Source organism: Mus pahari, chromosome 20 (genome assembly GCF_900095145.1).
Source record: "Mus pahari chromosome 20, PAHARI_EIJ_v1.1, whole genome shotgun sequence".
Taxonomy (NCBI): domain Eukaryota; kingdom Metazoa; phylum Chordata; class Mammalia; order Rodentia; family Muridae; genus Mus; species Mus pahari.
Window position 1 is genome coordinate 45,093,533 of NC_034609.1, and position 12,350 is coordinate 45,105,882.

The 12,350-nt window shown below is 51.3% G+C and overlaps 1 protein-coding gene across 1 annotated transcript in view; it reads right to left on the reverse strand.

The window, feature by feature from the left end:
* Positions 1–509: 509 nt before the first annotated feature.
* Positions 510–12,350, reverse strand: part of Ca5a (carbonic anhydrase 5A) — a 31,039-nt gene continuing 19,198 nt past the window's right edge. The window contains exons 4-7 of the mRNA XM_021220634.2: positions 9,149–9,244; positions 8,936–8,998; positions 2,574–2,729; positions 510–1,316 (exon numbers count right to left, since the gene is read on the reverse strand). Coding sequence (XP_021076293.1) covers positions 1,173–1,316; positions 2,574–2,729; positions 8,936–8,998; positions 9,149–9,244 — 459 coding nt within the window. The 3' untranslated portion in view covers positions 510–1,172. The remainder of the gene's footprint in view (positions 1,317–2,573; positions 2,730–8,935; positions 8,999–9,148; positions 9,245–12,350) is intronic.

A 12,350-nucleotide genomic window follows, 5' to 3' on the forward strand; every position in this document is an offset into this window, starting at 1 on the left:
TTGCTTGCACCTTGACTACAGCCTGCCTGGGCTTTCCTAAGAACGGGCTTCCCAGCTCTCCATGGTGTGTTACAGGGGTCCCCAATTTGACACTGAAGAAAGGGATGTTGGTCCCACCCTCTGTGTTACTGAGGACACTGGGTGGCCCTAGCAGTGCGCCACAACTTCCATGTGCGGAGAGGAAAGACCAGGAGCTGAGGGCCAGACAAAACAGTCTGTGCGGGAAGGTTTGGTTTTTTATTTGTTCAGTCTCTGGTTTTGGATTTTTGTTTTTGTTGTGTTGGGACAGGGTCTCATTACAGAGCCCTGGCTGTCCTGGAACTCATGGTATAAACCAGACTGACCTTGAACTCACAGAGATCCACCCGTTCTGCCTCCTGAGTACTGGGATTAAAAACATGAGCCACCACATCCCACAGTCTTTTTTTTTTTTTTTTTTTTTNTTTTTCGAGACAAGGTTTCTCTGTATAGCCCTGGCTGTCTTGGAACTCACTCTGTAGACCAGGCTGGCCTCAAACTCAGAAATCCACCTGCCTCTGCCTCCCAAGTGCTGGGATTAAAGGCGTGTGCCACCACACCCGGCCACATCCCACAGTCTTGAAGGCCACCTCGTACCTATCTTGGATCTTCTGCTCAGAGTTCTACCCTACAAACTTAAGTTTCTCTGTTTCTTTCTGTCTCTCTCACTGTATCTATGATTTGGGCATTTTGGCGCACATGTATGTATAGATGCAAATGTGCATTCTTTGTATGTGGATGCCACAGGGTAATGTCACATGTCAGTCCTCAGACACCTCCTACATTTTGCCTGAGACAGGACCTCTCACCTGGTCTGGAATTTTACGACACAGCCCCCAGCCCGCTGGCTTACAGGCTTCCACCCGTCTCTGCTTCCCACGTTGCTGTCGTTAGCTTTTTGTACAGATACTGGGGATCCGAACTGGGGTCCCTGCAGCATGAGGCGAGCACTTTGTGGGTTGAGCTGTCCCTCCAGCTCTGCTTGGGTTTCTTTAAAGATATTCTCTTGCTTGCAACAACAACAACAAAGCAGGTCAACTGGCGCAGTGATCGTGACTTCTTTCTTAATCCAGGTACGGTGCCACGTGGCACCCTGGAAACGTGCGCCCCCTTTCCGGTCTGCTCTGCCTTTCCTTACAGACTTCATCCTGAGACTAGGACCTCATCCCGGTCCGATCAAGCTGGAACGACGAGCGAACTTTGCGGTCCCTGAGGGGCTGGAGCGGGCGGTAGTTGTTCACCATCACCTCCTCTTCCTCACCTCGCCCGGAGAACAAGAGTGTGCGGAACGTGGACAGCTGGAACAGAGAGCAGCCGCGGTGAGCTGACGAAGGCCCAGAGAGATCCACGTGCCGGGTGACCCCTCCCACACTGACCAACAGAACACAGTATAATGAACCCGTGACTCCGCGACTCCCAAGGGTTCACTAAAGGCACAGTGGCTGCTACTCCTTTGGAACTGGAGAGTCCATAGACAGGAGGGAAACCCAGTGGTCCCAAAGAAAGGTCCCAAGAGGGAACTGAGGCCCGGCCAACAGCCAGCACTGACTTGCCAGCCACTGAGTGAGCCACTTAGGTAGGGAAGGAGTCCCCTGGGTATGTGCCATGATATACATCTTTCTGTTAATGTATACATTTACACCCCACCCCCACTAAATTGTGATGAGATGGAGATTGAACTCATCAGGGCTAATTAATCACTTTCTTCCTGCGAAAGAAAACAACCTTTCCCTGAGGTGAACAGAAAGGTTCCATCGAGGGCTGGTGAGATGGCTCAGTGGGTAAGAGCACCTGACTGCTCTTCTGAAGGTCCGGAGTTCAAATCCCAGCAACCACATGGTGGCTCATAACCATCCATAACAAGATCTGATACCCTCTTCTGGAGTGTCTGAAGACAGCTACAGTGTACTTACATATGATAAATAAATAAATAAATAAATAAAATAAAATAAAAAAAAGGTTCCATCGAGACTTGTTCTTACACCGATGGGCTTTCTCAGGCACAGCCTGGCTAAACTATTGAACTCACACCCAGACCTCAGGGAATATGACGTATGCTGGCTTCATACACGATGTATGCTGGCTTCATACGTGACGTATGGTACCCCAAAATGTGATCATGGGGCCTTGCACTCGGTGACTCTCATGCAAACAGAAAACCCTTCTAGCAGTTCGGGAATACCTCAAATACGCCGGCAGGGCCGGGGAGGTGTGGCTGAGTCAGTATCCTGCTTGAGTTTGAGCCTAACATGCAGAATGGTATGCTCTTGTAATCCCAGCACTGGGGAGGCAGAGCCAGGGGAACCTGGTGCTTAGTAGTCAGCAAGCCTCACCTTGTGGGTGAGTTTCAGGCCAATGAGACACCCTGTCACAAAGCACAAGACGAGTGGTACCCAGAGAGTGACAACCAGGGGTTGATTTTAGACCTCCACAACACACAAACACAGATGGACCAGAAAATGGAGTCCTGCCGGCAATGTCCCACCATGACACCTTGATGAAGAGGCAGGTGAAAATGACCTCTGTGGGGGCTGTGACACAGCTGGAGTGCTCACCTGGCTCGGGGACACCTCAATGGGAGTCTTCTGCACAATCCAGGTGACTGACTCAGCCAGTGGCGGGGTGGTGAGGGAGCCAGGGTAGGTCCAGTAATCCCGGCAGGCAGGCAGCAGACAAGAGGGGTCAAAGGGTCCCACGGCCACCTGTGTATCCTGAGAACAAGAACCACAGCCCCACCAATCAGGGGGTCCAGCAAATATGGGGACCTCTCCGTCTTACCACAGCTTTGATGGTAAAACAAGCGTTCTGAACACCGGTTATGCCCACTGTTGTCATATGTGGAAATATAAAGAAAATGTGACTCTTCTTTACAAAAAAGGGTCTCTTACCAAATGGTTGTATTTCCCCTGAAAGTTATGCCTTCCTATATACCTTGGCTGAGAAGATGTATGTGTACATATATATGGGGGTACCATTTTTGACATTTTAAAAATATCTATTTAATGTATATGAGCACACTGTAGCTGTCTTCAGACACACCAGAGGAGAGCATCAGATCCCATTATAGATGGGTGTGAGCCACCATGGGGTTGCTGGGAATTGAACTCAGGACCTGTGGGAGAGCAGTCAGTGCTCTTAGCCTCTGAGCTATCTTCCAGCCTCATTTTTGACATTTTCAAGTGTGCAATTCGGGGGTTTTGAGGACATTCACTTTATGTAGTCATCACCCACATCGATCTCCAGAACCTTCTCTGCCTTATTAAACACTGCCTCCCATTCTTCCTTGACCTCTGGAAGCCACAGTCCACTTCCTAGCTCTGACCCTGTGGACCCATGGAAGTCACCATGTCTCCTCTGTGCAGCCCTGGCTGGCCTCGAACTCACAGAGGCTGGCTTTGCAGCTGGCTTATTTTACTGAGAACTGTGATGTTGTTGGGGTTTGTCATGCACAGTAGGTGTTAGAACAGCTAGCCTGGCCGGGCATGGTGATGCACGCCTTTGATCCCAGCACTCAGGAGGCAGAGACAGGTGGATTTCTGAGTTCGAGGCCAGCCTGGTCTACAGAGTGAGTTCCAGGACAGCCAGGTATACAGAGAAACCCTGTCTCAAAAAAACAACAAACAAACAAATAAACAAAACAAAACAAAACAAAACAAAACAAAAAACCCAGCTAGCCTGCCTCCCTCCCTTCCTCCCTCACCCCATTTTGGTTTGGTTTTATGTTTTTCAAAACAGGGTTTCTCTGTGTAGCCCCAGCTCTCCCCAAACTCTCTCTGTAGACCAGGCTGGCCTCAAACTTAGAGATCTACCGCCTTTGCCTCCCAAGTGCTGGGATTAAAGGCCTATGACACAGTACCCAGATGAGACGGGGTCTTGCATAGCCCAGGGTGTCCTCAAAATCTGTTAGACAGGGATAAATTTGAATTCCTGATCCTCCTGCCTCCTCCTCCTCCTCCTGAGTGCCAAAATTACTGACGTGAGAAAGGATGCTCTGTGCGTCCTGTGTTATGGTCCGCTGAGAAGCATCCGCCATGTGACGACTAGGCTGTGTTTGATCTGCGTCCACCCATGTTGGCCACTTGGCCTGCTTCTCCCTTCTGGCTATCTTAAAAGTACTTCCAGAATGGGAGGGGTGGGTGCCGTTGGCTTCAGGCAACTTTCAGATCTCAGGGTGAGTACGCAGGTTACTGGGCCAGGTGGACTCTTTTATTTTTGTTTTTGTTTTTCTTCGTTTAGTTTTAAGGACCCACGGTGCGTTTTCAACAGATGTTGCACCAATAAATCTTAAAGTTTTAAAACAGCTGCCTGTGACTGGACGGTGGTGGTGGTGCACGCCTTTAATCCCAGCCCTTGGGAAGTAGAGGCAAGTGGATCTCTGAGTTCAAGGCCAGTCGGGTCCACAGAGAAACCCAGTGTCAAACAAAAACAAACCCAGCTGCCTTGTCTCTCTCAAGCAGCCTGACACATAAAGTGTACATGCTATGGGGCCCTCCCCCCAACCCTCGTGTTCTTCCCTGTCACTGGGAGCAGGTGGGAGCGACAGTCCCCTACCCCCCCCCCACATATCCCCACCCCGCCTCGCATCTGCCCCTGGGGTATTGCTCAAGCTCTCTGCCCTCCTCTGAAGACAGCTGGAGTCAGTCCGGCCTCTGCCTCAGGCCCTGCGTCCACAGCTTGCGTTTGTAACACTTCCTGGGTTTCCTAAAGACTCTCTCAGCCCCCTTGGGATGTCACTTTCCTTTTGCTCCTGCAAGCAAGCATCCCTTTCATTTGATCACAAATGCCTGTCTGAGCTGACCATGAGCCTAACTTCACCTCAGGTGCTGAGGACACAGACAGAAAAGTGGACAGAACCACTTTCTTCTGCTCGAACCCCCTCAGGACCAGTAAGGGACACACAAGCACGTCACACTGGGGACTCTTAGAAAAGTAACAAGATGGGGAAGCAGGACGAGGTGGGGGACTGAGAGAGGCATGGTCCCAGAGACCTAATGGGGTGACATCTGAGAACAAACACAGAAGACACGAAGGAAGAGTCTGCGGCGTGCACCCATCTGTTGCAAAGGTCCTGGGGCAGAGGCAGCCTGAGGGACAACAGAAACATCAAGGACCTGGTGTGGCCAGAATTCGTGGGTGAGGCACAAAAGCAGAGTGGCTGGAGAGATGGCTCTGTCAGGACAGTACCTGCATTGCAACTCTGAGGCCCTGAGTTTAGTCCTCGGGAGGTATGTAGGAAAGCTGGACGGGGTGGTGTACACTCCACAAACCCCAGCACCGGAGAAGCAGAGACAGGCAGATCCTGGGGCTCGCTGGCCAGCCAGCCTCACCTCCTCTGTGAGCTCTAGGACACCGAGAGACTCTGTCTTAAAGACTAAGATGGGCAGCACCTAAGGACCAACACCCGGGGCCTGCATACACACCTGCACACACACACATGCACACACATACCTGCACAAATGCCTGCACACACACAAAATCAGCATCCACAGAAAGAAGAGACAGAGGAGGGACGCCTACAAAGAGTGACACCCTCCCTCAGCCTGGGACTGGGGTCCCTATAAAACTCCACCTCGGCAGCAGAAGTGCCTGCCACCTGGATGTTGTTGCTCATCACATCAGGATGTTGCTGCTCCAGGGGGCAGAGACTGGACTCTCTCTTCCCTATGAACCTCCTAGCGGCCTAGTCCCTGGGGTCCTGAAGCAAGCAGGCTGTCCCGGGACAGCCACACTGGCGGTGGTGGGGAGACGGAGAAAATGAACCCAATCAAGACCCTTAGATAGCAGCAATGCTGAGTACTACACAGGGTGCGAGGGGTCAGTCCTGCTGATTACATCCTAGTTCAAGGGTCCAAGGAGACCCCAAATTCCAGCTAGGCCATTCAGCCTGAGCCACAGCATTGTAGTCTAGGCTGTGGAGACACAGGGGAGGAGCCCCGAGGGGCAGGAAACTATTCTCCAGAGTGGGCTTACCTAGCGGTCGAGCAGTGGACTGGCTAGTTTTGTGTCAACTTGACACAGGCTGGAGTTATCACAGAGAAAGGAGCTTCAGTTGGGGAAATGCCTCCATGAGATCCAGGTGTAAGGCATTTTCTCAATTAGTGATCAAGAGGGGAGAGGCCCCTTGTGGGTGGTGCCATCTCTAGGCTGGTCGTTTTGGGTTCTATAAGAGAGGAGGCTGAGCAAGCCAGGGGAAGCAACCAGTAAAGAACATCCCTCCATGGCCTCTGCATCAGCTCCTGCTTCCTGACCTGCCCGAGTTCCAGTCCTGACATCCTTTGATGATTAAGTGTAAGCTGAATAAACCCTTTCCTCCCCGACTTGCTTCTTGGTCATGATGTTTGTGCAGGAATAGAAACCCTGACTAAGACAAGCAAGGTTTTGACCCCAAGGCCACTCGCCCCTCACCTCCTCCCTCCATCTCCCCATCCTCCTCAGAGTCACCATGGTCAAGCATTCTAAAGTCCGACTGGCTCCCCATGTGCCCCTCAAGGTAGGAACACACTCAGAACCCACTGCAGACAGCTGAGTCCTGCGCAGCTGCTCGAGTACGTACCCAGTATGTGCCACTGCCTCCCTGGCCTCCCCCTATCCCCATCACAACGGCAGATGAGCCTTTGAGAGTCACAGCTGGGGCCTGGACCCAACCGGTTTACCAAAGACCAACCCTGTGCACGTGTGTCGTGGCTATTCCTGGTTGTCAACTTGACTATATTTGAAATGAACTACAATCCAGAATTGGAAGGCTCACCAGTGAACCTAATCTGGAAGCTGGGAGATAGAAGTTTCTGATCTGGATCTTGGTATGGAGATCTTGAGTCACAGTGGTGATTGAATCCAGAAGATTAAGACAGGGAGATCTCNGAGTCCAAGGTCATCTGGGATTAAAGGTGGTGGCACACACCTTTAATCTGGGCTACACCTTCTGCTGGGGACCATATAAGNACATTGGAAGAAGGGAGTCTGGCTCTCGCTCTTTCGCCTTCTTGCCGTGTGGGACTCAGCAACTGCTAGATCCTTGGGCTTCCATTCACAGCTACTACTGAACCATTGTTGGGATTTGGACTGCAGACTGTAAGTCATCAATAAATTCCTTTACTATATAGAGACTATCTGTAAGTTCTGTGACTCTAGAAAACCCTGACTAATACAACGTGCCACTTTAATCTGGATAACAAGGCCCTTGTGTGCCCTCTCCTTAGTTCCAAATTCCACAAACAGGGAAGGCTGGGCTCTGAGAAGTTAAATCACTTGAACAAACCACACAGTTCCCTGGCAAATCAAGCGCCTTGGACCCAAGAGTTCTTGACTGAGAATCTCCACCACATACCAAACACCCCTAGAAGTCCCAAATTTGCAGATGAGAGCCACTGGATCAGAGGTTCATGAGCATCTTCCAGTCTTTAGCCCGTGGAGCCCTCCACAGCTGGACCTTTCGTGTCCTAAAGCCCTTTTATCTCCTAGAGTCTATGGGATGTTTTCAGGGGGTTGGTGTAACTGGGGCCAGAACTGAGTCCCAGACCCCACGTCTCCCCTGCCATCAGCCTGCGAGGGAAAGTAGCTCCAGAACCTTCCAAGGAAGTCAAACAGACCCTGAGTAAACAATGCTCTGCTCTTTTCTCTCCCACCCCCGTGGGAGGCAGAGGCCAGCTGGGAAAACATCCCAGTCTCCAGTTTTGTTCTGGCTGTGGACCAGCAAGGAAGAGGGCGAGGAAGCCCAGTACCTTGGCCTTGAGGTGTTCCAGGGCACAGAACAGTCGGGGTAAGGGATCTGTCTCCATCCCAAGGGGCATCTGGACCTCAACATCAAGAGGAGGCAAGGGACAGATCAAACACTCCTGTGAGCTTTGAGGAAGGGGTGGCCACACTTTCCTGCAGGTCAGCTCTCACCATTGTTAAGACAGATGGAAGCCCGCTCTGTCCCTGTGTCCTCACGTCTAATGGCCACCTTGCTTCCTTTTGCCTCAGAGTTCTTTGTTGTGGTACTGAATAAATAAACCCATCTCTTTGGAATTTCATGTTTCCATCAAAGTCCCCTCTGGGTTGCTCTTAAAGAAAAGCAACACTGTTACTCCGCCGTCCCCTGGAGACAGGCTAACATACTGAGGTATATACAAAGAGTGTCCGGCCACCTTCAGGGAGAACCGGGGCTCTGTCACTGGCCTATGCACCACCCAGGCTGCCCACCCCACCCCCACCCCCATTGCCATCTGCTTTGTCCTCGGTCTCAGGCTCCTTTTCAGGTGTGCTGGTGGTGTGCAGGCTCATATGTAGCAGGTAGATATTTCCGGCTGCTTTAACAGACTTTACCACTCCTGGACATTGTGTTTGAGAAGAGCAAGAACCAAGATGGGTTCAAATTCTTCCACAGGCTGCTGGGATTTCCCCCAAGGAGTCCAGCACCCTTGTCTCACGTGGGGAATGGGGGTTGGGGGGGGAGGTCAACTTCTGACCCTCCAGCTTCCATGTCCCGAGACTGCAGCTGTCTCCCACCACTCGAAGTTTATGCCAGTGCTGGGAGTTGACCCCAAGGCCATGTGCATGCCCAGTGAGGTCTCCACCGACTGCGCTACACCCGAGTCCTCTTTCTTGTTTGTTTTTTAAAAAGTCTCATTCTGTAAGCCCAGGCCAGCCTGGAACTCATTATGTAGCCCAGACTGGCCTTGAACTTTTGGCAATTCTCCTGCCTCGGCCTTCTCAAGGGCTGGAATTACAGACCTATACCACCAATCTCTATGGTCAGAGGGAAAGCTTCCAAATCCAGCTCGTGACAAGAGTCTTACTTAGGACCAACTGGCCTTTACCTTCTCTTTCCAGAACCAGAGCCCCACAGCCTCTGCCAAACTCTTGGAATTTTCCCGAGTGAGTCGTTGCCCTGGCAATTTGGGGTGCTCAGCTTCGCTGGTTTCGTGCTTCTTACCTTGTGTCGTACTTCCGGCAAGACATCCACCAGCCTCTGCAGGGCCTCGTGATGAGCCCCGAGCTGTGTAGCACAGACACACGAGTGTTAGCCTGGGCAGCAGATGGTAAAAAAACACACCATGCTCGCAAGAGGGGCAGTGTGCAAAAGGTCACTGTTGATGACCAGCCCCGCCATTCTCAGAGGGAGAGGCGTGGCCGCAGCAGACGCTACCTTCAGAAACACGCCAATCACCGCCAGCCCGTTCTCCCCCACGGAGGCTTGCTTGTAATTTTCATATTTCGTGGAATTCCAGTGAACCAGATGGAGCTGAAACAAGGTAGAAAGAGAATGTTAGCACAGCGCAGGGCAGCCGAAACAGCAGTCACGCCGCTTGCTCTCCGTCCGGCACACCCATGGGTCACACCCTTGTCACATGCGTACACAAAGTGCTGGTGGCCAGAGCACCACACACACACACACACACACACACACACACACGCACATACACACATGCGCACACATACACGCACACACACATGCATACACACACGCGCACGCACAACACACACATGCACACACGCACACACACACGCACGCGCACACAACACACATACACGCATACACACGCACGCGCACACACACAACACACACATGCATACACACACGCACACACATGCACACACACGTGCACAAGTGCACACACGCGCACACACACACACACACGCATGCACACACACAACACACACGCACGCGCGTGCGCGCACACACACACACACACACACACACACACGCACGCACGAGCTGCCCGGGCTTCGCACCACCAAAGGAAGAGAGGGAGAAGACTTGCTTTACTTGCTCTTCCTCCTGCTGTGACGTCACCCAGACAAAGGCACCGGAAGGAGAAAGGGTTTATTTTAGCTCACGATTCAGAGGTACCGTTTATTATGGCGGGCAACTCAAGGCAGCAGGAGCCTGAGGCCACTGGTCATATCACGTCCACAGTCAGAAGAGGAGAGCAATGCGTACAAACTTCCTTTTGAACCTCCGCCAGGGCATGTTCGGATCTACATACAATCCCTAAGGGTTATGGTGGTTTGAATGAGAATGCACACCATGAGCTTGTGTATTTGAACACCCAGAGGGGTCGGGGAGGTGCCGTTTAAGGGAGTATAAGAGGGTGGGCTTGTTGGAGGAACTGTGCAGTTAAGAATACTTGCCTGGGGGCTGGAGAGATGGTTCAGTGGTTAAGAGCATGGTCTGCTCTTCCAGAGGTCCTGAGTTCAATTCCCAGCAAGCACATGGTGGCTCCTAACCATCTGTAGTGGGGATCTGCCCTCTTATGGCACACAGGTATACATGCAGATAGAGCACTCATACATAAAATAAATAAATCTTTAATAACAATAATAAAACACCGGCCTGTGTTCAATCCCCGGCAAACTTAAGAGCATTTCCAATTTACCCTTGGGTTTTCGTGCTTGAATTTAAAACTGATCATTTTCAGCTTTTGCTGCTGTGGCCATGTCTGCCACTTGCTGCTGGGAGGGACACATACACTCCAGAAGAGGGCATCAGATCTCCTTACGGATGGCTGTGAGCCACCATGTGGTTGCTGGGAACTGAACTCTAGACCTTCGGAAGAGCAGTCGGTGCTCTTACTTACTGAGTCATCTCACCAGCCCTGGTTTTGGTTTTGAGATAGGGTTTCTCTGTGTAGCCTGAGAATTTGTTCTGTAGAGCAGGCTGGTCTTGAACTCAGAGATCAATCAGCCTACCGCTCGGTCATAGTGTCTTATCACAGCAACAGAAATGTAATGAAAACAGAAATCTTTCCACATCAATGAGCATAATTCAAAATGACCCAGTCTGTCAACTTAACAACGACCAGTAACCGTTTTGAGTTGCCAAGACAGAAGTGAGTAGTTTGGTCATCTGTACCGACATGCCACTTGGAACAAGGGTCACCAGATAAGACCCAGGACTGCCATCACTGAACAGTTTCTCAAAGAGGTAAGTCCCCAACATGGCACCTGGCGTCTGACTCTGGACTCTGCCCTGTCTTTATTTTGTAATCCTTCTACTTCCTGGATGTGGGGTTGCGGACCTCACAAGGCACTGTGGGAACTCACGACGGGAAGAAATGGAGCAGAGTTCTTTGCGAGGCAGCAGGGAGGCCTCTGTGTCAGCCAGGGGGCACTCCTTGGCTGGGAATTGTAGGGCTCTGAGTGTGGGGAGTCTGGGAATGTGTTCAGTTGTACCTTCCCACCCATGGATTTTGTATCTATTTGGAATAAAAATTTATTTATTTACTATATTATGTAAATACACTGTCGCTGTCTTCAGACACCCCAGAAGAGGGCAACAGATCTCATTAGGCATGGTTGTGAGCCACCATGTGGTTGCTGGGATTTGAACTCAGGACCTTTGAAAGGGCAGTCAGTACTCTCAACCGGCTAAGCCACCTCTCCAGCCCCCCAGTGTTTTTCTTGAAATGAAACAAATAGCAACAGGTATTCAAGTTGGACTCATAGTATGTTAGTGTCTCTCTGTCTCTCTCTCTTTCAAGATTTATTTTATGTATATCTGAGTCCTCTATGTTAGAGCTGAGGATGGCTATACAGAAGGATTCGAGTGGGTTCTGTGCAAATATGACGGCTTTGTCAAAGGAAGTTCTGGGGCCCCTTGGATACAGCACAGGGCACATGTTTCCCCTAAGCACAAGAGCTGGGGTAGAGGCATTCTCAATTGTGCCTAACCATGAGTCATCAGGGACCATGGCCAGCAAGCCCTAGGCATCATGGTCAGCTCTGCTTGTTGCCATCCAGGGCTCTGCTCTGGGTCCTCACTCCAAGGCTGTGCCTGGCCATGGCCTCTGGGACCATAGACTCATCCCTAGAAAGCAGCCCGGGTCTCAGGGGCGGAGCCCTCATTTGCATAGGCCAGCCTCTTGGCTGACAGTCTTATCTGTAGACCCCTGGCCTTCATTTGTATCCTCTTGCCTTCCCTCCTCCCTCTTCATCTCCACACGGTCACACGGGAATGTCTGGGCATGAATCAGGGAGGGTGGGCAGAGCCCAAGAGCTCTCAAGTTGACCAGCTTCCATAGAGGCCTGCTCACAAGAACTTTGATTGCCACTAGCTGAGGATAGACGCTGTGCGCCCTCTAGTGGCCACACTTGTCAGTTCAGAATGAACAACAACCACTGGGCTCCCTCTGTGGCTTTAGCTAGACTCTGGTTCACAGCTCCAACCAGAGGACGATGAGAGCCAAAATGTTGAGTGTACACCCAGGTTGGGGGTGGAAGGCGGAAGGGTGAGAAGAGGAGGGACAGAAATGGGAGTAGCGAGGTAATTATGGCAATTTGGCAATTTGAGAGCTGAGGTAGAAACCCCACATGGGCGCTCCTTTTTTTTTTTTTTTTTTTTTTTTTTT